This window comes from Pempheris klunzingeri, chromosome 13, assembly GCF_042242105.1.
Source record: "Pempheris klunzingeri isolate RE-2024b chromosome 13, fPemKlu1.hap1, whole genome shotgun sequence".
Lineage (NCBI taxonomy): Eukaryota > Metazoa > Chordata > Actinopteri > Acropomatiformes > Pempheridae > Pempheris > Pempheris klunzingeri.
The window spans coordinates 16,637,282-16,660,388 of record NC_092024.1 but is presented as its reverse complement, the minus strand read 5'-3'; the positions used below and the strand labels follow the sequence as shown (position 1 = coordinate 16,660,388).

The following is a 23,107-nucleotide window of genomic DNA, read 5'->3' as shown; positions in this document are numbered from 1 at the left end:
ATGATCACTAGATTAATCGACAATGAAAATAATCGTTATTGCAGCTCTACTACATAATAACAAACCAATATAATATAAGTCAATATTGCTGCATCCCCTAGTGCACACTGACACTGATTTGTGTTTGACCATCTCGCAGGAGTTCATCCCCCACATGGCGAAGAAATATGGTTTCCAGTATGAGCTGGTCCAGTACAAGTGGCCTCGCTGGTTACACCAACAGACCGAGAAGCAGAGGATCATCTGGGGCTACAAGATCCTGTTCCTGGACGTGCTGTTTCCTCTCGCTGTCGACAAGATCCTGTTTGTGGACGCTGACCAGGTTAGCTCATTCGTAGCCGTACAAACCGTGTTCTTCATCATGCCTCTGTGCAAATATTTGTTTCTCTAACTGTTCATATCATAAACCGGTGATATAAAAAGAAGCAGATGGAAGAACTGATGTCTGACTCTGCCAGCTCAAAGAAAAAATCTGGAAAATGCACCACTGGTTATAATTTCCAGACTTCCTTGGGACTTAAAATAGTAAAAGTTTTATGATTTTGTCTGGAAAAAAAGTGAACTTACTTCACTGTCATGTCTCATGTTTCATTAGTCAGTTGGTGTGTCAATAGAAAATGAATGTTACCTGTGATTTAAATCAACTCACGTAGGTCATGCAAGTAATATATGAACTGGGACTGAAATAAACACATCTAGGTTTACTTTGATTATGTAAATAGTTTCTTTCAGGTATGAGAATATTTACTGGTTTTGTTAGTGTTCTATGATACTAACTATCATATTTAGTTTTTTGGCTGTTGAACAAAAGGCCTATTTCAAGATGTCAGCTTGGGAAAATGTGATGATTTTCTTACTATCCTCTGAAATGTTAAAGACAAGCGATTAATGAAGGAAACAGTTGAACAAATCAAGTGTTGTTACCACCCTGAAGTGATCCATCTGTACCGATCACTCTCCATTAGATTGTGCGAACAGACCTGAAGGAGCTGCGTGACTTCGACCTGGAGGGAGCGCCGTACGGCTACACTCCGTTCTGCGAGAGCCGCAGGGAGATGGACGGCTACCGCTTCTGGAAGTCCGGCTACTGGGCGAGCCACCTCGCCGGGCGCAAGTACCACATCAGGTACACACACGGTCTATCACACACACACACACAGAGACGCTCTTACTCACTTTTTCAGTATGTTTTTCATACTTACATAATGATGAATATTTTGTGGCACTGTCATTTTTCCCCTGCAGTGCCCTGTATGTGGTCGACCTGAAGAAGTTCAGGAAAATAGCCGCAGGAGATCGACTCAGAGGGCAGTACCAGGGGCTGAGCCAAGACCCCAACAGCCTTTCAAACCTTGACCAGGTCTGTGACTGTGAGCTGTCATTTTAATGTGCATTTTGGATCTGATTCTAAAGACTAAAACAGGACTGTTTTATTTTGTGTGATAGACAAATTTAGTACCAGTTTCCAGTAGTTTCCATTCTTTTCAGTGCCTTATGAAAATTTCAAACTATCACAATTATCGATCACTAATGTTTTTTTTCATGGGCACTTTGGTAAAAACTTTTCCGTTTATGTTCAAGGATGCTCTGTTATCTTAAGAATTCATTAAACAGCAGCCTTGTTTAATGTGAGAAACAACTGAAGTTCATCTGATTCTTTTCACATTGTGAGTGTTTGCTTCTTTTTTTCTCTTCTGCTTATTATTTTATGACAACACACTGTGAATGCGGCACCGCTCAGCAGCTGCCTTTCACATCTCAGCCGCTCTAATGTCCTTCAATGCAGCAACAAAGAGAGCTTTTAAGACTCTCTTATTGTAGCTGCGTTACGACACAACCCAAACATAAAGGCGGCAGATGGTGACACTGCAGAATGATGCGTGTTAGAGACGCAGTGTTTGTCTGTTGTAGATCAATCTTTATATTATGATTTTAACACTTTGAAAAAGGTGAATCTGACTCAGATGAACCCAAAGCTTTCGCATACGGTGTCCTACTTTGATTTAAACAAAGAGATCTTACAAACAGAGCTCAGCGGAAGCAGCTGTGACGGTTATCTCTTTAAGGTTCCCGTCCCTGCTCAACTGTCTGTCCTTTCTTTCAGGATCTGCCCAACAACATGATCCACCAGGTGCCCATCAAGTCTCTGCCTCAGGAGTGGCTGTGGTGCGAGACCTGGTGTGACGACAGCTCCAAGAAGCGCGCCAAGACAATAGACCTGGTAACAACAGTTTGCCAGTTTGTCTGTGTAGACGTCAGGGGAAGGATCTGGGCAAAATGCTCGGAAAAGGGTGCCAGAAGCCTGTAGCACCCTGTACAGCTCAGCAGTGTTACAGAGATGAGGGTTTTAAAGATTGCCATACCCACCAACAGCCACTAGAGGGCAGAGTATAATATATATGTATACTGCTGCGTCTGTGATTGAGTTTCTTTGTGGATAAATTAAAGAGTTTGGCCTAGACCTGCTCTTTGTGGAAAGCATCTTGAGGTAACACTCTTATCTTAATTGGCATTATTTAAATAAAGATTGATTGATTGATAAATTAAGCGATTCACATCTCAAAACAACAAATCATAACACGAAAAATAATTATTATTCTGCCAAAACTCCACAAAGGAAGTAACCAAATCATTGCCAAGGTTACTAATCTGTCATCTTTAAGTCTAAAACAAACAAACACTAAATATAAAGTAAATACATCAAGTGGCAGCGTAACAGTTGCACCCCGCCACCTTCGCCCAGTGCGATCGTCGGTGAATAATGGAGAGGAAACCCAAAAATAACTGGAGACTTGTGTGAGACGGTTGACACACCAGTTAATGATCTAACTGACCATTTCTACCATTTGTCAACAAAGTATTAATACGGAGAAGAAGCGGTAACATGCTTTTCCAAATACCTGCGAACCTCACAGTTGATTATTTTGGTTTGTTCCCTCTTGTTTTTCCTGCTCTCAGTGTAACAACCCCATGACCAAGGAGCCCAAGCTGCAGGCTGCGGTGAGGATCGTGGCCGAGTGGACCGATTATGACCAGGAGATTAAACGTCTGCAGACGAGAGTCCAGGAGAAAGCAAACCACACGACAAAGCAGCAGGGCACAGGTACCGAACACTCGCAGCAGACACCTGTAACTAAAGCACACACTTAGAGAAAAGAACACTCAGAGATCTTCTCTCCTCCTCCGTCTCTCCTGCAGATGTTCACACGGAGCTGTGAGGATCCTGCAGTGGCTGTGACCAAGCGGTGAACTGGACTCTGTTTAAAGAGTCCACCTCTTGAAGAGGCTCCTCTGCTGCCCAGAGGAATGCTGACAGACTGACCACAAACCAGCGCTAAATGGTTTATTGTTCTTTTTATATCGCGTGAAGCGGGTTGAAGTGGTCCTGGTTAAGAGGTTTTTCTGTACGTGTGTGGACATAGTGAGAATGTGTTTAGTGAAATGAATCATGAATATAAATTCCTTTTTTATTGTGCTTTTTTTTTCTCAGTAGAGTCTTTCCCCTGTAATAGATGTCAGTCTGGGAGTTTGCACTGATTTAATTTGGTTCAGACTGTGGTTGTAGCACAAAGAGGGGAGGACCCCAGGAAATGTCACTGCTGGTTTACTTGACCTCTTAGAAACCAAACATCTGGTGTTGGGAGGGATTTCTGCTCACTCACCTGAAAAAGCAGCTTTCATTCTGCCTTCCTCTGAGCTCGTAAAGGTTAGATTTCTGTTTTACTCATGTTCCTATGAAGGTCTGGAAAATCATGGACTAATTTACTAAATTTCAGACCTGAAGACTCGAGCTGGGCAAAATGTTTGAAGGTTATGAAATTAATAACGTATTTTTTTTAAATCAATATTTACAAATACAAATACATTAATACAAATTAATGCAAAATCACAGACAATAATCAGATATTTAATGCAGTGAACTGTTATTACATCAGATTAAACTCGTAACTCAGTTTAAGAAACATTTTAAAGTAATTATTAGGTTTTTGCTCATCCCCACTTGAGATTTCTAGAAAATGCAAAATAAATCTGGGAAATTAAGGTCACATCAACATATAAACATGATTTTGTACTGTGGTAGATCCACTCCATCGCCTCAAGCTACAAGATGTTTACTGTCCAACATAAACTCAATACTTTAAGGGAATCTGAGAGGAGTCATAACGCTGTTCGTGATCTTTAGTCGTCATCTGGTATTCGACATGAAAACTAACTAAATCAGCAGGCCTGACTGAATCCTCAGTTTCTCCTAGAATAGTAACGTCACCGTGACTCTCAGGGAAAGATGCTTGTGCGGGCTGCAGCATTAAGTACGAAGCAGAAGGGAGGGAGAGTTTGTGGCACTGAAGGGAAGAGCAGCCATGACATGAAATTAGAGTTCAGCTGTAAAATGTTTTATTTCCTGTTTCTTGGCAACATCCACAGATTTGTCATTCTCCCATTTTGGCTGTCAGATATTTTTGTTGAATGAAAATCCCCAATAAAGAAGTGGTCCAGTGTATTGTCACCGTTTCCTGTAATTCTTTAGGTATTTGTCTTAGCCTGGGTTACTTACCCAAGGGGGTATTTCTTCAGTATCAGAGCTGTAAAATCATGAACAAGTATAATTTAATTTTTTTTTTTTAAATGCTGAATGCCCTCAAAAAATATTTGTTCAGCCGCCCTCTACAAAACCTGTTACTGGAAGGTTTCAGACTTTTATTGTGATCCATTTGAAAAAAGGTTTTACAAAAGGTAACATTCAATTTTTACACCAATTCTTTAAAAAAAATCACTTAAAATAAGGTTTTGATACAACAAATTCAGTTAACTAAGTAATGGCTTCTATAAACAATGTGAAAATAAGATAATATACATGTAAATGAATGCTACAAACATGGGGACAAACTGAGGAAGGGATTACATTAATTAAAAATTAAAAAAAAAAAAAAAACAATGGCATGATTGTTTTCCTTTTGACGTGAGTGAGTGACATCTGGCCAGAATTACCAACAGAGCCGTTATTGCAAAACGAATCCCACATCATCTGGTGTCCAACTGGAATGTTCGATGACAAAAAACGCCCTCGAGGGCCTGTTGATTTGTTGCATCCGTTTCTCGGTTTCCGTCACGCGGCGACATTGGTGAATGTTCTCTCCTTTGTAGCCACGTGCAGCCGACAGTGACAATGAAGAGCCCTGCAGGAGCTCCGAGGTAACCACCCTGCACTTTAAAACCACCACCACATCATGTGGCTTCGATTTACACGACACCCAGATCAGCGAAGAGACACACACACAACTGAAATACAAAGTGAATTTACAACGAAAATATGCAAAAAGAAAAATCTAAAGACGTGTTTTGACGTGGACAAGCACAGCGGACGGTGTGCTCGTGAGGACAGATGAGACATTCTGTTCAGACTGATAAGATGCTGGAAGAAGTTGCCCTTTTTCAGAGCGGCTTGCATCTATTTTCCCCCCCTCTTGAGGTGGAAAACAACAACAACAACTTGAGATCAGTCAACAGTGGCACCGTCGTCCTGCTCCGACCACCAGCTGAAGCTCCCGCTCTGCTTGAAGCAGCACAGCATGGCGTCGGCGTCACCGTCCTGTCGGCTGTCAGTGATTGGGCGACAGCTGCTGTGGGCTTGTTAAAAGGAAAAGGTCGACATTTTTGGAAATGAACTTACTTGCAAAGAGGAAATTGATAAAACTCACAGGTCTGTAAGTATCAAGGCATCTGCAGCACCTAAACAGCTCACGAGTTCACACGTATGTTTGTTTAATGCACGTGAAAGTGACAATTCGCCATTTTAAAAAAGGGGGTTATGTAATGGACTATTTCTTGGCTTGGGGCAGTAACTTCCTGGAGTGTCCACTGGCAAAATGTGTGGAGCATAACCCTCCATGTGACTACAAAGTGTTTTAGTTTTTGTACAGATTAAACTACAATGTGTGAACTAGTGAGCTTTAGACGTGCAGACAGTCAGAGCCAGGCTAGTTGTTTCCAGTCTTTATGCTAAGCTAACCGGTAGCCTCATGTTTACTGTGCAAACGTGAGCGTGTTATCAAACTCTCAGCGAGAAAGCTAGATTCCCAAAATGTTGAGCTTCTCCTTTAAGAACAAAAGCGTGCGCAGCGGTTCAGCGAGGATGCGGCGCAGCTTCAAACAAGCCGCTCGGTTTTGTCAGAACTCTCCAGAGAGGTTCACAACTTCCTTTTCTCTGTTTCAGAAACTCCTCCTTCCCCTCCTCTTCATCATCATCATCATCATCATCATCATCATCTCCATTTCACAAACACATTTATCTCTGTTACAGTTACATCTGCAAAGCTTAAAAAACACATGCACCTCCAGCATTTTATACAAGAGTATGATACAAAATAAGGCATTTCATCGTGTTGAGTATTCATGTCGTGTGTTGAGTGTTAATACATGTTTTTGTGTGTGTGTGTGTGTGTGTGTGTGTGCGTGTGTGTGCGTGTGTGTATGTTTATGCATGTACATAGCGACCACATTAATGTTATTTTTTGCCCGCCTATAAAAAGACTGCAAAAAACAAACATAAAGTCATGATAACTCTTACTTAAAATATATATATTTGTCATATATATTTACGTATATATTCATATGTAAAAAACAAACAAAAAAAAGGTAAGAGGGAAACAGAAAAGCCCAAGAGGTCCCTGTGATAGGCCAGTTCTCAAAAAAACCCCACCTCACCGCATTCGTCCCCCCCCCCTCATTCCAAGACCTCACCGGACGCCACCGTGACCAGCTGTAAAGGGATCTCCTGATTGGCTACGAGGTCGTGGGTGGAAGCGGTCTGGAGGATGAGCGTGGTTCCGTCGGCTGTGATGACGGCGTCTGCGGTGGGCGGAGACGTGGAGGGAACCCCGCCTTTTTTATTCTGGTGAGTCTTTATGTGCTTGGCCAGGTGGTCGCTCCGCATGAACCTCTTGGAGCACTCTGTGCACACGAACTTCTTCTCTCCTGCAAGATCAGCGAAACGGAGACATCAGACAGAGAGCGGGGGCAAATACAACCTTCACTCGAATTAATAACGACTCATCAATCGGCTAAACCGGCTCTGTTAAAGCTTATTTCCTCTGTATCAGCGTTGACATATATATTAGCCAATAGTAAATCAGTAAATCATTTTAAAAACATGTCAGTCCTCTGACTTTCATCCAGAAATATTAAATAAGACAAGAAAACAAGAAATATTAAACATGGATGGATGCAGATTTTTTTTTTGTTCTTTAGCTGTTAAGAATCATCACAAATGTTGGTCAAAAAATCTGTCGTATCTGTCAATTCAGTGTCCGACCAAATGTGAAATAAAGTCAGTCTCTCCTTTTGTTGCTGAGTTATGTTGGTTTGAATAACGGCCACAAAGGTGTTTTTGCAGAACATTATGCTGTCAAAGTGTCAATTTGATCTTTTGGATATAAAATGCCAAAACATCATTATTTTTATCCTATTACATGTTTGTGTGTCGTCATAATTAGAGTATGAATTCTTGAGCTGTGGCCAAAAATGTGTTTAGTGAAGTCACAATGACCTTTGACCACCAAAATGTAATCAGTTCATCCTCGAGTCCGAGTGGATTCTCTCGAGGCGTCCCTGAGATGCCGCGCTCACAAAGACGAGGCGGACGGCGGGGACATAGAAGTCTTTTCTCAGTCAAGTTACATGCCGAACATTAAAGGGTCTGTTCACCACAAACAAATCACAAAAAAACATGTTCTCACTTACACCCAGCACCTAACAGATCGAGTTTCATGGTCTAAATTGCCCAAGCCCCTTGAGACAACGTTCACTGAGACTTCTGCATCCACCCAAATACAGTGGAGGAGGATGAAATTTCCATTGTTGGGCTCAAACTATTGTCTTTTATAGAAACAGTGTCCTGGTTACTCTCCATAATCCAGACAATCCAAAGAACAAAAGGTGAACAGTTTTCACTGCAACTGCTTTGCCAAAGAAATAGTCTGTGAAAACTGGTCGCAGCAGTAAGGAAATACTGTAGGAGGTGAGAAAACATGTCTTTTTTTTTTTTTTTTTTTTTCTTTCTAAATGAATGAGAAACAGTTTGAGCATGCCGGCATGTGTCCAACAGAAGCAGCATCCCGACAGAAAATGACCAAAGACGCAGCAATAACAGACCAAAATATTACATTATGGTAACATTAGTACTTTACCCCCCTTATTTTCTAGATGGAACTTTGTACCATGACACAACAAAAGCACCCGAGTTTGAGGACACTGATCAATATGCTGTTAATGCATCACACTCCATCCACTGCTCCTTTCTATGGTAATTCACAAGCACTATGTACAGTGACATACACCAGCTAGGACTGTCAACACAGTGTTTCTTCATCAAAGACTCAAATCTAAATGAAACTTCATTGACAAATCATTTTACTTTGTGTCAAAAATATTAAATCCTCATCAGAGATGATCTGAGCCAAAAGCAATCTCCAAGAATTGCACAGAACTCCTGAAAACTTTAAGACGCAAAAAGCTTTAAAGATGCACAATGAAACACATGAATAACTGAATAATCGACCGATATAACTGCGGTAATCACGTCCCATAAACGGCTCCGGACACACATCTGCTCTGGTTTAACTGTTAAGTCGAGCAGGATGAGAGCGAGGGAATAAACACACACCGGTGCTGGAAAGGTGCTGAACACAATGACAATAAAGGTGTAGCAGAAGGAAGTCACGCGCTCTTACCCACAATGCAAGATAATATTTATAGTATTTAATATAGTATAGTATAGTATTTAAACGAAAGTCTTCCTCATGTCACAACGCTGGTATATCTAAATACATTTTCTGTGCCACTACCTTCTCCTTAACTTAAGTCTAACAAAAGGAGCATCTAAAAACCAAATATGACGCTTTCAAAGTTCACAGACAGAAAGCTACAACACAACACGAAGAAACTTTGTTTTTGCTGTCACTCCTATGTTACTCATTTCCCACTCATAACTACATCCACACAAAAACACTGTGATCATCAGCTTCACTTTTATAGACTCGCACGATAAAATAACTGGAGATAAATAACGCGGCTGTGCGCGGAGGTGATTTGAAAAGCGAGGAGGCGTATCAGCGCATCGTCTCACCTGTGTGTGTCCTCCTGTGTCTCTGCAGCTCGTCGCTCCTAGTGAACCTCTTCCCGCAGAACATCCAGTTGCAGACGAAGGGTCTCTCTCCGCTGTGCCAGCGCAGGTGAGCTCGCAGGTGAGACGTCTTCCCGTAAACCTTCCCGCAGCCGACGATGTGGCAGATATGCTGCTTCTTCTTCCCCATGCCCGAGCCTCTGTGGGACGCCGGGAAAATTGCAAAATGAGTAGGAAACACACAAGCTGTCAATCACTTGTTTCTTTTTTTTAAAAATGCAAAAATCATACAAAAATACACACGTAGCTGAATAAAATACTCAATATAAAAGACAGCAATGCTCTTACATTATTATGCTGATAAAGGCCGAGCCACAGCATTTTGTATTTGCATGAATATTTTTGCAGGCAAATATTGATTTGCATGAAAGTCTGATATTCTTTTAATGCCACATGAAACAGGATTAACAACCAGTTGCATTCACAACTACAAACATGCAGAACATAAAGCTGGTTGCAACAGATCACTTCCAGTTAAACACAAATCCTAAAAACATAAATGAGCGATAAAAGTGAAGCTAGTTTGAAGTTCTGAGACATCGAGTGTTTAATGAGGCTGCTGCTATGAGTGTTGTCGTCTGGTCACTGAAAGGTGTCGCTAAAACAGATTTTATTGTTGCATTAAAATTGACTGTAGCTCAGAGAAGAGTAATAAAATATATTGAAATGATGATGTGTAATAAAGTTTTAGGACGTGATTTTGCTTATTTTGTAATATTTTTTTATCTTTTCACACCTGCACCCCCTCACATCTGTATCTGTGTGTGTTTTTGCTGAGGCCCACCTTCCTCCAGACTCTTTGCAGTTGGGGCAGGTGCAGGCTACCCTGCGGAGCCTCTTGCCCTCCCCGCCCGGCGTCTCCATATCCTCGTCTCCCACCTGAACACGCAGGTTGTTCAGGTCGCTGGGGTTCAGCGTGGAGTCTCCGCTCAGCTGCCACTCCTCAGAGTCTGGCTCCTCTTTTATCTGGATACCTGAACCAGGGGAGAAGAAGCAGATTTGGGATTTCTTTGAGTGACTTGACTTAATGAATTCAAGATTTGCTCATTAGAATAAAGAGCTATGTGTGAGGCTGTACGGTATGAGCAGGTGTCCCGTACCAGCTGGACTGTTTGCGTCCTCCCCCTGTGTGTACTGAAATCCAGCTTGTGACACAGAGTTCACCGTGACTGTCTGGAGGTTCGGCAGGCTGACCTGCCCCGTCTGGCCCAGAGGGAGGGTCTGGACCGGGGCTAGGGTCAGCTGCTGGGCCTGCCCCTGCCCCTGGGGCAACTGGAGCCCCTGGAGTGACTGGACACCCTGAACCTGCAGAGAGATGGGATACGTGTTAGTAATCACTCATCTTCCATTGCACAAAAACACAACATTCTGCTTTAATGATTCCCATCGGAAACTTCTGTAGGCTAGTTTGCTGCTTTCTACGCATTCCTGATACGTTACCTGGAAGGTCTGCCACTGGATCTGCCCAGTAGCAGTGACAGTCTGGGCCTGGATCAGGAAGGTTCCTGGGTTGACCAGCTGCACACTCTGTAGAGTCTGACCTGCTCCTCCAGTCAGGTCCTGACCCTGAGCCACCTGGGCCTGACTGTCCCCAGACAGCTGTAGGATGGGCTGCGCAATAGTGGTGGTGTTAGCGGAAGAGACCTGCAGAGCAAGCAAACAGCAAAATAAATTACAATTGCTCACAAAGGCCTGAGAAATCAGCATTCACGTCATGTTTCTGTGAAGGAGGTCCTGGTTCAACAGCACAGTGGATGGTTTGCCTTAATCATGTTAATAAATTGCAAGCTGGAGCTTTTCTCACAGGCTGCGAATGTATTTGCGGTTGCTGAACACGCAGCTCCGAACACTTTGAGAGCTGGTTGCACAACAGCATTGCATTGCACAAGCCATCATCCATATGACTGCACCAGTCTAGCTGTCTGCACTCTCATTTGAAGCTAACGTGCAACAAATAATAATAACATAAATCAATAAAAAAAGAACAACCACACCCTTGCTAACATGAGCCAAATCTACTTCAGTGGGTTAGTCAAAAAACATTCTATGAAATTTGAGATACATGTCAGAGACACTTAGACAGACACAGGTAACAACACATAGCATGAAAATGTGAGCCTCGTTGTGGCCTTGAAGCAGTAGTACCCCACCTTTTCAGCTTGTGATCCCTTAAAACAAACCAATATCTATTGAACACCCCTCATCATTAGGGCTGGGTATCATCTGAAATCTGCTAGTGCAATATCCGAGTTTTGATGCCAAAGCAATACTTTTTTTGATACCTCACTTTAAGGAATAAATAATTAATTAAAGAAGCCAATTCCTTAGATGTTAAGTGTTATATACACTTAAGCCAGAACCCAGTGCTCTTTGCTCCAGACACATTTTGGCCAGTACCAAGACAGAATTGTGGTCTAATGTACAGGCCTACTCATCACCAGCTGTTGCCTTACTGAGCACAAAAGACTAAATTTTCCCTTTCAGGTTGTTAAATTTGAAAGATTTTAAAAGCCCCCAGGGGTGAAGGATGAAGCATCTCACAAAGAAATACAAATAATTTTGTGTAAACATTTACATTAATTCTAAATTCTTGTCTCAGATCAGATTTGTCCAGGGACTGTCCTCTGCTCACACTGAGAACCACTGCCTTACTGTATGCAGGCCTGTTCAAGGTGTTAAAGACACACGCTCTGACCTGGATTTGCTGCAGGTGGTTGTGTGTTGAGTTGAAGCTCGAGGAGGAGGGGTCGGACACGCCTGCAGAGACGGCGGTGGCTTGGGTCAGAACCCCGGTGCCGTCGATGGTCTCCGGAAGATGGGAGGAGTTGGAGGAGGAAGTTGTGGTTGGCACATAGAGTTCGGGATTGGTGCTTGCGTCGCTCACCGTCACCAGCGACTGTTTGGCGCCAGTGTCCTGACTGCTCATGATTAGCTGACCTTCAGCTGTTACCCCTGTTGCGATGGGGACCGTCTGTGCCCCAGTCAGCCCTAGGGACTCCAGATCCAAACTGTTTATGGGAACAAACGTTATGTTGCTGGGCAGCCCTACAGGCACTGTGCCTGTGTATGCTGACCCTCCTGCCAGCGGGACGCCTTGGATTGACTGTACTTGCCCCGCCTGCGTCAGGAGGTCTGTGGTCGCCGTTGTGGCACAGCTGATTCCGATACTACCGTGGCTACCATCTTGGAGTAGCTGGATTTGACCCGTCCCATCATCCAACCCCTGTGCTGAGAATCCTGCAAGTGTCCCATCTGCATTTTGGATTTGGGGGATAACCTGAAAAGGAAGCGGCAGCGGAAGTTTTGAGCAAAGATCATCCCGTGAAAATAACACCTACTCTTAACTTAACCGTGTTTCTGTCTTTTTTTTACCTGATACTGAATGCCGGACACTCCATTGGCTGCAGCCTCGTTCCCAGAAGCTGTAACATAAATGGGCTGGCTGGGAAGACTCCCAATTGGAAGCACGTACTGCCCATTGGACGTGACAATCCCCGAGTTTGGAATGTGAACGACTCCATGGTCTTCCTTCCCAGTTGAGACGGGAGTTAACACCTCCCATCGGTCTGAACCCGTCAACTGAATGGCTGACATATCTGTTGTCTGGGGGTAAAATTGACATCGATTAACAAGATGACAGATCACACTTAACATCTTTAGACTGGATCACAGGAAAATGGAACCGGGCTGTCTATTGTCTTGAAGTCACTTATGGATTCAGAGACTGTGCGGATATATGAAGGAGGCAGAGAAATTATGGGCAGTGGGGGAACAGATCATGTAGGATTTGTGGTGATGCAAAGGATGGACGATGAAACAGACATGAGCTGGATGCAGCCAGCAGCACACACGCACGCACAGTGAAGATAACAGGCTCAGAAATGGTCGAGAGCATGGGGTGGGGGATGGGTGGCTATTACAACACAATTGAACGCTACTGTTTTTGATTATGGACGCTATCCCTGCATTATTATCACATTATCGGCATCCTCCCAGCCCAGTGTGCACCGGCTATCTTCCAGCGAGCCGACCCAAGTGACTGACTTCAGTGTCCTACCCACTATGGGCGGGTTTTACAGGGGTAAAGTGGGTGGCCGTTATTGAGGGGAACACAGGAAGTGTACGGCTTTCACCCCATGCCATCAAAATTTTAAAACGTGTGAACTCCATGCTCTCAAAAACACAACCAGCAATCGAAAGCGAGCGAGAAAGACGAGCTAGAAAATGTCGGATACCTGTGTTTCCGCTGCGCCGCCGGGTTGCAGAAACTCGCTTTGACTGCTGTCCACGTCCGCGGACGCCATTTCTCCTTGTTTCAGAGGCTGCTCTGGCGCTAGCAGAGAGAGAGGGGGAAACTCAGCAAAACTCTGTAATCTTCGAGTCCTTCCTGCCAGAAAAGCCCGCAAAGCATCCCCACTCTCCAGTCCAAAAGGAGCAGACTGCGAAATTCAACTTTGCAGCGCAGATTCTGGGGAGATTTCGGCCCAGTTTGACTGTTTACTTTGTCAACTCCGCGGCTAGCCAGCTAGCTCAGTTAGCTAACCATATCTAGCTAGTTAGCAGTAGAGCAAAAGATAAAAAAGACGCAGCTTGCTTCGCTGTAGGTCTCACAAACTCACCGATTAGTTGCACGCTTCGATGCGCTAAGTGTTTACGTACCAGTCATAGCGTGAATGGTAGTAACCGGGAGGATTATCTGATCAACTAAACTCCAAACATGATTATTTTATCAAAGGCGGGCTAGTGTTGATCGGTGAATTCGGGTCGATTTTTTTCTATTTTGATTGACGGTGCGGGAAACACAAAAAGGTGGGACTAACAGGCTTGACCGTCGAATTTGCATCACATTACAGGACGTCCCGCCCTTCTTCTCTAAGGCGATTGGCTGAGCGCCGGGTACGGTGGCTGTCATTGGACAGCTGAGCTGTCAATCATTTTTTATAGGACGCGAGCTTCCTGTTTGTTGTCGAGCGACACAAGAGAAGGAATGCAGTTGTTGAGTCCTTAACAGAAATGTGTTGGAGCTCAGCAACATTTGTGTCCAAATCTGCTCACTTTAACGTAAAATCAAGTTATATTTTCTAGATATTGGTTGTTCTTTTAATGAAGTGTTTTCCTTTTGCCATAACTTTGATTAAACGTGCGACGGGAGTTAAGTTTTTAAAGTTTTGGTTAACGTCAAGTATAATATAAATCGTTAGTTGGCCTCCATTACAACAACAAGGCTGGTTAAAATTACTTAACACAGACTCCAACTTGTAGCGGTTAACAACAGCTAAAGTTGTGTCCAATTCGGCACCTATTAAACCAAAAAAGCCTTGCTAGATCCCAGAAACTTTGTACGAATTCATGATATTCACTAAAATAAAATAGAAACACTTAACAGATGAAATGTGAACATCCACAGCTGCACAAACACCGAGCAAACTGTTTATTTCTTGTTGAGTCAAAGTGATCACATTGGAAACAAAACTATAAGACCACAGTGAAGTTATTTTTAGGTTGGATATTCACAGACATTCATTCCGGACCTAGCGGACTCTTCCACTCAGTTCCTCCCAGTGTTGGCGGCAGGAGGCCGGTGAGCTCTCCTCCAGAGCCTCGGTCCTCACCGCTGGAGCCATCAATAGATCACTGTTTAATTGGCACAAAACTATATTATTTCAATACCTTCAAGGTGATCCGACAACCTTGGCAAAAGCTGTGATTAAAAATGATACTAAATTCATGTAGCTCACTTATTTTGATTGCTAATGTGTTAATTTATGTATTTTACACAAATATGTTATAGAAAAGTCACCTGTGATAATGTGAAACAGAGCTCAAAATCAATGCCAAAAATGATTACTACACAGACCTCAGTGGACACACCTGTACAAGTGTACAGGTGAGTTACATGGAAGCTACTGAAGAAAAAAATCAAGAATTTTACATATTTCTAAAAATATATACTTAAATTCAATATGAAGACGTATGACCTATGTGTCTACTCGTAAAAAAAAACATAAAAATCCAAAATAAAGAGGTGTGTTCTATTTGTCCAGTGTGACCTTGAGTGACTGTGACACATAACATGGAAGCTATTACAAAAAAATCCTAATTTCCCATCAAAATGTATATGAAAAATACAAGAAGCACTAAAATCCAAATATGAGGAGGTGTGTCTCATGTGGCCTGCTAACCAATCATTTCTGGTATTGATTTGGAAATTGAATCACACATTTCCACTAATAAATGTATACAAATAGCAAGAAGCTCTAAAATCTAATATAAAGAGGCCTTATATCATCTGTGTAGTGGTACATTTGGACATTGATTTAGAGCTTCTGTGTCACATTACATGGCAGCTATTAAAGAAACACCAAAGTTCAATATGAAGAGGTGTGTCTTCATTTTTGGTACTGCTTTAGAGTCGCTGCCTCACATTTTGCGTAATCTACTAAAAAAAAAAAAATGAATTTCAATTAAAGTATTTACAGAAAAATAGAAGAAACACTGAAATCCAATATAATCCTGTGTCGAGATCAATTCTGACAGGACAAACATGGTGTTGATTTGAAGTGACTGCATCACATTTCATGGAATCTACTGAAAAACAAGTCATGTACTCTCCATAAAAATATTTATACAAACTACAAGAAGCACTAAAAGCCAGTGTGAAGAGGTGTATCCTCTCGAAGGCCTATGAGGTGATTAGTTTTGACAACATCACCATAACAATATTCACAAACCTGTAACTATAATAAGTCAGCTTCACAACAGCGGAAAAGAAATGTACACGACAGAAGAGCTGCAGAAAGCCAAAACAATCACATTGAGAGGAAACACGCTGCAAATAAAGATGCGTTGCAAAGTCAAAAACAAGCAACAGAGGAAATGCTGCTTCACAGCCGAAGTCCTCCAGACCTCCAGGGGGCGCGCTGAGAGGAGCAGCAGGACTTTAGACCCAACTGGGAGAAAACCTTAAGACAAAGTGTGTTTGTTCTGTGTTTCACATGCGGCCAAAGACTGAATGTTTAACAGAAAACATACTTTTTGTGTCGCCTCTTTACTTTTCTTATCGCTGCAACAGTTTATCGTCTGGTCCGTTTCGGGTGGAGAGTCCAGCTGATCCTCTCAGTGCTCCCCCTGGAGGCCTGGAGCACCTCGGCCCTGCTGACCGGACATGCAGCATTTTTCTGTGGCATTTTCGAGGTTTCACCTATTGGAAATGTTTTGGGTCACTTTGGCCAAGAAAAAGGAAAAAAACAGATGAAGATCTAAACTGTTATGACAACCAGACACCTTAATCTGCTGATATGATCAAAAACTAAAATCTCTAAACGCTAATTGATGATTCCATTTTAAAAGTCAATTAATGTAACATTAAAATACCAGTGGTATAGAAAATTACTTAAATGTCCTTGCTGCTTTAACATTTATTTTGCATTCTCTAGTTACTTTAGAAATAGCTGTCGATATATTTTTTTCTACCCATAGTTCATTATTTCCTCTTTTAAGAACAAATTGAGTTATTCAATTTATAATAGCATGTGTCACTACACCAGTTTACAAGCTGAATGTGATCTAATAGTTAAAGTTATGTTGTGACTTTAGCCTCTAACATGAGGAAACAAAAAAAATTCACAAAGCAAAGACAGGTTTACCTCCTTTTATTGACACATGCATATTGATGAGAATGATACTTATTGTGTCTTGGCTCCCATAGGTACGCAGGATTTCTATCTTTGTCCAAAATTTGGCAAAATGTTTGGTGAGACGATCGTTAGGTTCTCTTGCAAATAAAGATATTCACACGATGGAGGCGGAGAGAAGAGGTGAAGTAAGCTGTACAGTCCAGATGATCCACAGACGAGTTCATCACGTGAAAAATCTTCTCTTTTTTTTTTTCTTTTTAGGAGCCCAAACTAAGTTAATAAAAGCAGTGTGAATAACAACATTCTCCATACAGGTGTCTGATCAGCCTGCTTTGCCCTTTCTAAAATAACAATCTCTTTCCCCCTCAGAATACAGCACAGGATGGCCTGAGGTCTAACACTGAGTGGAGGCTTTCATTTTCTCTTAATAGTGAACACACGCAACCATTTATAGGCATCTTATATTTAAGGATTATAGAATAAGGTATCCTGGCCTTAAAGGAAAGGCATAAAGGAACTGAAAAATGGAAAAAGATCTATTTAACACTAATTAGAAGCTGTTGCAGACAGCACACGCTGTATAATACTCTCACTAATGGTAGCGCTGTTTACATTTTATTATTATTAAGCCCATTCAGCTCATGTCTGTATTGAACACAGCTGCCTGTAATGGAGCACGAATGAAGAGTTTTGTGTTGATGTGAGAACTTGCCGGTTGATCAGCCATCTTGAAGCTAAGTGTCAACTAACGGCAAAAGGAAAGCCGTTATGACCCAGAGGACACAAAGTCTGTTTTACAGATAAAAAAGAACTTTGTGTCTTTGGAGATTACGGCTTAAACTATTAAAAAGCATCGCGAAAGAGGACAAGTTCTGATCAAAAAAAAAAAAACCCAGAGGCTTAGGGTTAGGGGAAAATCTGAAATTACGCGCTTCTCAGTTCAATTATCCCTATTTCTCCTTAAGACCATGATAGTTAGAATTTAATGTTTTCAAACGTATTTAACTGCTCCAGTAGTGCAAAAGAAAATGCTCAAAATATTACAAGTAGGAATGTGGCCTATTCCTGTGTAGAAACATTAAAATCTAGAATAATCTCTATAGATTCTGGTCCAGACGTGGGAGGCCGGCCGGCCAACCAGGTCATGAGTTGATCCCCTGAATTCAATTAGAGAAGTTAGAAAACCAGCAGACAGTGTAACACATCAAGGCCAAACTAAACTGTACTGTGAGCTCCCTCTCAGGTGATTGTGTGGTTTCAGGGCTTCTTTTTAGGTGCATTTGGTGTGTTGAATTTGAAAAAGATAATGTCCCCGTCCTCCACGATGTAGTTCCTGCCCTGTTGCCTGTATTTCCCAGCAGACTGTGAAAGAGGGAATGAAATCAAAGAGGACAAATTTAAATTATATTCAAGGATGTTTTTCAAAGGGAGTGTAGTTATTGACTGTGCCAGTTAAAGCTTATACAAACACACACCTTGACTGCATTTTCACTGCCCTCCTCTTTGAAGTCATTGTACTTCATCACCTCGGCCATGATGAAGCCTTTCTCAAAGTCAGTGTGAATCTTTCCTGCAGCTTGAGGAGCCTTGGAGCCTTTCTGTTGGAGCAAAACAATAAAAAAAAAATCAAAAAATCAAAACCATGACACATTAAAAACACTGCTGCCCTGAATAATCCTATCATAGATAAGGATAGGCATTGTAGTGTAACTCTCCATACTGACACAATTTGCAGCTGCCTGTGAACATTATCAAAAAAACAAATAATGCTAGAAAAAAATAAAATACATTTTAAAGACAAAAAATAAGAGAAATGCGCATCGTGCAAATATTAAAACACATTCAGCATTAAATGCTCGTCTGAATTGCCGCCACGTCTTAGATTTTTAGTGAAGTGAAAGCTGACCACTTTACCACTAATAAATATGTAATAGTGCCATTTGACAGCAATGCCACTCACTATTTGAGATAAATAAATAATACAATTTTTAACACGAACATTTCACAGAATTGTCAGCTTTAAAAGACATGAACTATAAATGAGAATAAAAAGTACTTTGAAATAAAATCTAGGATCCATCAAGAGCTAATGCTTGAGGACGTACGGCACTTACCCTGATGGTCCACGCCCGCACCTCGTCTGGTCCCGCTGTGAAGAAGTATTCCAGCTGTAGTGCCGCATAGCCGGTCTTTATTATTTTGGTCAGAACGCTGGAAACACACAGAGGAGCCACGATGGAGCAGTTCAAGCAAAAATTCATTATTAAAAGGTGCATTCAATGATTAAAGCCAAAGGTAGACAATCCTTCTTTATTGTATTTTTCAACAGAATTTCACAATGGAGCAAGACCTTTTGAATTATTCAGTGTCAGTGGACTCAAAGGCCTTTGGCACTGCAGACACTATGTGCTGTCAAAGCAGGAGAAACTGGAATGATTACTAACAAGTAAAGTATCCAGATATTCAACTCTAAGTAAAAAATACTGCATACGACACCTTACTTAAATAAAAGTATGTAAGTGTTATCCCTGTCACTATACAGGGGATGTTTTTGGATCAGTATTACGGCTGCATTACTGTGCATTGCTGCATTTTACTGCTGTAAATTTCAACTACTTCAACTGTATACTGTTGGGTAGTTCAATCTCCAGCAAAGCATCATGGTTTATAAGATCGTCAAATGTTTGTCCTGTGAGAACCATGAATGTCAAAAAGAAAAAATCTACTTTTTATGAGCTCAGAAAAACTGCCTGTTTTCAGCCTTGTGGTGATCCATTTCCAGCTGATCACAGAGGGTTTAAATAGTTTGTCAACCCATGAAGGAACACTTCATCCTTCAGTTTATCACAATCTCAAATTTAAAAACAAAAACAAATTTAGACACGGTTTTCACTGGAAAGACGGGATGAAATTTGTAATCTTCAAAGCTGATAAAGCTGTGGACATTTGGAGTGGAGTAAAACATTTCCCTCTGGGATGTAGTGTACAAAGCTGTATAAATAAAAATACTCAAGTATCGTACAAGTACCTCAAATCTGTACTTAAGTAAAGTACTAAATGTGCAGTCCACCACTACATTTATAAGGCATTTCAACGTGGCAGGGTCCTGGTCTGGTGCATACTGACTCACTGGTAAGTCTTACTTTTCTGACACTGATAATTATGGTATTCTTGCTACATTGTGTGTCTATGTCTCACCTCTGCGTCTTCACTTCCTCGCAGTACTTCTTCTTCTCCTCCTCCTCCATGTCCAACAGTTTAGCCTCCACACATCCACTCAGAGGAATGACCAGAGCCCCAGGGTCATGGGCATCTACCCACTCCTTGATTTTCGCCAGCCTGAGAAAAAGCGGCAGCAGGGCGAAATACTCTGAATGTTCACCAGCAGCTACACACCGATACACACTGAGTGGGTGTCAGCAAACCTACCACTTGTTCTTTTTTCTGATGTAATCCTTCTCTGAGAGATTAACCAGGTAGATCATGGGCTTGGATGTCAGAAACAGGTATTTGTTCAACACCTCAATCTGAGGAGAGAATTTAAATGAAAAATACACTTCAGTCCTCAAAAACACTTTTTTCTAAGGTGACATCCTACTAGTGAGATGATGTGCATCTCCAAACATACTGATGCCATATTGACCAATCAGATTACTCTGTCTGTCAGCAACACTGCCTGACTACAGTGAAAGCAAAATGACACCAATCACTAGACGTTTATGTGCATTGTAAGTTTAGGTATTAGTTAAAAAAAAAAAAAAAGCAAAAATTGAAAGCAGTAAAAAGACTAAAAACAAAAAAAAGCGTACACAAAAGTCATAGATACCAAAGAATAAACTACAGATAGAAACAGATTTTAATGATACAAAAAAAAAATGTTCATGAGAATGCATTGCATCTTTCTGCTGATCCATACAGCTGCCCAGTAATATTTCCAAGGAAGATTACACCAAACATGTACAGACGCACTACCACAAAATCATTTGTGGGCACGCATACATAAATTATTACCTCTTTGTCGTTCCACTCGTGGTAGAATCTGACGTGTTTCTTCTCATCCACTATCCAGTTCTTAATCTTTATCATGATATCCTAAAGCAAGAGGCAGCAGGTTATATGACGTATACAGACTGATCTCCTTTACCCCCAAATATTGACAGTAGCGACACAAATGTGAAACAGGATGCACAGCACATACACGAACACTTACGTATTCAGGTTTGAGTTTTTTGTCCCCTCCTCTGACGGCAGTTTTCTCCAGTTTGTCAAGGATGGGAGCGATCATTTCCTCGTCCTTTAGTCGCAGCTCCTCGTGGATGATCTCAATGTCCCTCACAGGGTCGACGTTACCCTCCACGTGGATAATATCCTCATCATCAAACGCACCTACATGACACAAGCAATGACAGATGTGGTCAGTCTATTATACATATTCAAACATTACGAAATCTGAGGACCTTTTATCAATATGACGAATGGATGAATTCCACTCTTTAAAAAAAAAATCCACTATGTTATTCCTAAACCATTTCAGTTCAAACTGAGGGCTGATATTACTGGGATGTAAAATGTTGCTCCTTAAGACTTTTGGTTAAGGTTGCACACCCGGGTAAAACAGAAATTCTTATAAATTCTTAAAAAATCTCAGAAATAGTTGGAGTGGATACACAGTATAGAGTTTCTGTACTGATACCAAAACAACACTGCTTTTATACCTCACTTTGAGAAATGTTCTTTTACCAACTCCTGTTTCATTCAAGTTCTCAAATGTTAAACCTTGTCCAAATAAAATTAAGAATTATCAGAAGTGATGATATGCAAGCAAAGTTACCATAAAGAAATACCCCACTACAGGACAGATTATATTGACAGGGACTGACCATAAGATGAGTGAATTCTTAAAACCCCTTTAAGAAGTGCAGTAATGAGTCTTAACTTCCCCTCCTAACACCTGTGCTCTCTGCTCAGTTGTTACGACACAGCAGCTGCGGGCCGTAGTCTTGACAACTCACGAGTCATGTGGAAGATGCCATCACAGGCGCTGATGTGGGAGAGGAAGGCGTTTCCAAGTCCCTGTCCTGCGTGAGCTCCTTTCACCAGACCAGCAATGTCCACAATGTTTAGAAAAGCTGGAACCTTACTAAAAGAGACAAACCAACAAGACTCAAAGAGTTAGTGGGACAGAAATCCATGGATGCTGGACAAAAAAAAAACAGTTGTCTGGATACTCACCTGGCTGGTTTGTGATACTGGCAGAGGAAATCATAGCGCTCATCTGGAACAGGCACTCTGCTCTCATTTGGGTCAATAGTACAGAATGGGAAGTTCTCTGCAGCAGCTTGGCTTTTGGTCAGCACATTGAAAAAGGTGGATTTCCTGCGGTGCGTAGTCAGGAGAGTGTCAACATTAAGTAACCCTGAATGATGACTCCAGCATTACCAAAGACATGTACATACCCGACATTAGGTAATCCCACAATCCCAATTTTCAGAGAGGTTCCAAATCGTCCAATCAATGGAGGCTGTTTTGGGGCTTCACCCTTTTTGGGGGGCATCTGCGAGAGTAACGACAAGTGGGTTACACCATGACCCCATGTGAAAATATTTCACCAAAGCCACTGCTAAACGTCAGCTAGCGCCCCTGAAAACGTGCACAGGCAGCTCCAGTCATATGCTCATTCAAACACAGCATGCTAACGTTAGCTAGTGGTTAACTGAGACCACTTCTAGCTACCTGTTAGCCAGAATATCTGACTGAACTGACACTATTATCTGCGTTTTCCCCTTAGCTGCAACTAGCTCCAGCGCTATTTAGCTGTGAAATCTCCTCTCTTAGTACCTTTATGTCTTTTTTAAGCCTATGGTGTACGTGGTGTTCACTCCGGTATCTGCTCACACCAGCCGCTCCGGTGGAAAGGCAAGTTAGAGAGCAAACCGGAAGTGTTTTGACGGGAGGTGTCTGTGATTGGTCGGAGAAAGCGATGGCACGTGACGTCAAAGGTGCGCTAACTGGCAGGCCATTACATTCAATTTTAATGTCTTCACTGTAATTTCTAGTGTTTTTATGCCATAACATTTATGAATAAAATGATATGTGTGTTTACTTTACCGTCTGCCTTTCCGTGGAACAATTTGGCAAGATGCGTTCAAGAGCATGCCTACATACAAACGATAAATTGGCCAATATATGATGAAATCGTGTTAGAAAAATAGTTTCAGACTTGAATTTCATTCATTCAACAGTAGATGACAAACCAGGTCAATGTAGTGGCTGTTTCCGGAGCTTTTCG

At 41.8% G+C, this 23,107-nt stretch overlaps 3 protein-coding genes across 5 annotated transcripts in view; 1 reads left to right on the top strand and 2 right to left on the bottom strand.

Moving 5' to 3' along the window:
• Nucleotides 1-4,501, top strand: part of uggt1 (UDP-glucose glycoprotein glucosyltransferase 1) — a 28,341-nt gene extending 23,840 nt beyond the window's left edge. Inside the window, exons 35-40 of the mRNA XM_070842139.1 lie at nucleotides 140-322; nucleotides 966-1,126; nucleotides 1,246-1,360; nucleotides 2,105-2,221; nucleotides 2,959-3,103; nucleotides 3,199-4,501. Coding sequence (XP_070698240.1) covers nucleotides 140-322; nucleotides 966-1,126; nucleotides 1,246-1,360; nucleotides 2,105-2,221; nucleotides 2,959-3,103; nucleotides 3,199-3,218 — 741 coding nt within the window. The 3' untranslated portion in view covers nucleotides 3,219-4,501. The remainder of the gene's footprint in view (nucleotides 1-139; nucleotides 323-965; nucleotides 1,127-1,245; nucleotides 1,361-2,104; nucleotides 2,222-2,958; nucleotides 3,104-3,198) is intronic.
• Nucleotides 4,502-4,684: 183 nt separating this feature from the next.
• On the bottom strand, nucleotides 4,685-13,949 carry LOC139211772 (transcription factor Sp3-like). Of its 3 annotated transcripts, none has more exons than XM_070842143.1 (9): nucleotides 13,801-13,949; nucleotides 13,417-13,514; nucleotides 12,554-12,784; nucleotides 11,877-12,458; nucleotides 10,622-10,825; nucleotides 10,282-10,486; nucleotides 9,966-10,155; nucleotides 9,125-9,321; nucleotides 4,685-6,975 (listed from the first exon to the last, which is right to left on the bottom strand). In XM_070842143.1, exons 2-9 carry the CDS (start codon nucleotides 13,483-13,485, stop codon nucleotides 6,725-6,727), a joined length of 1,929 nt encoding a protein of 642 aa, XP_070698244.1. In that variant the 5' UTR covers nucleotides 13,486-13,514; nucleotides 13,801-13,949; the 3' UTR covers nucleotides 4,685-6,724. The 3 variants fall into 3 exon arrangements, with proteins under 3 accessions (XP_070698244.1, XP_070698243.1, XP_070698245.1); XM_070842142.1 differs by having other exon boundaries at nucleotides 13,841-13,949; XM_070842144.1 differs by lacking the exon at nucleotides 13,417-13,514.
• A 2,868-nt stretch (nucleotides 13,950-16,817) lies between these two features.
• LOC139212349 (obg-like ATPase 1) lies at nucleotides 16,818-22,723 on the bottom strand. The gene is made up of 11 exons (XM_070842885.1): nucleotides 22,657-22,723; nucleotides 22,275-22,372; nucleotides 22,051-22,194; nucleotides 21,831-21,958; nucleotides 21,029-21,204; nucleotides 20,830-20,910; nucleotides 20,248-20,345; nucleotides 20,017-20,157; nucleotides 18,933-19,029; nucleotides 18,294-18,416; nucleotides 16,818-18,180 (listed from the first exon to the last, which is right to left on the bottom strand). The coding sequence occupies exons 2-11, from the start codon at nucleotides 22,370-22,372 to the stop codon at nucleotides 18,076-18,078; spliced, it is 1,191 nt and encodes a 396-aa protein (XP_070698986.1). The 5' UTR covers nucleotides 22,657-22,723; the 3' UTR covers nucleotides 16,818-18,075.
• Between the last annotated feature and the right edge of the window lie 384 nt (nucleotides 22,724-23,107).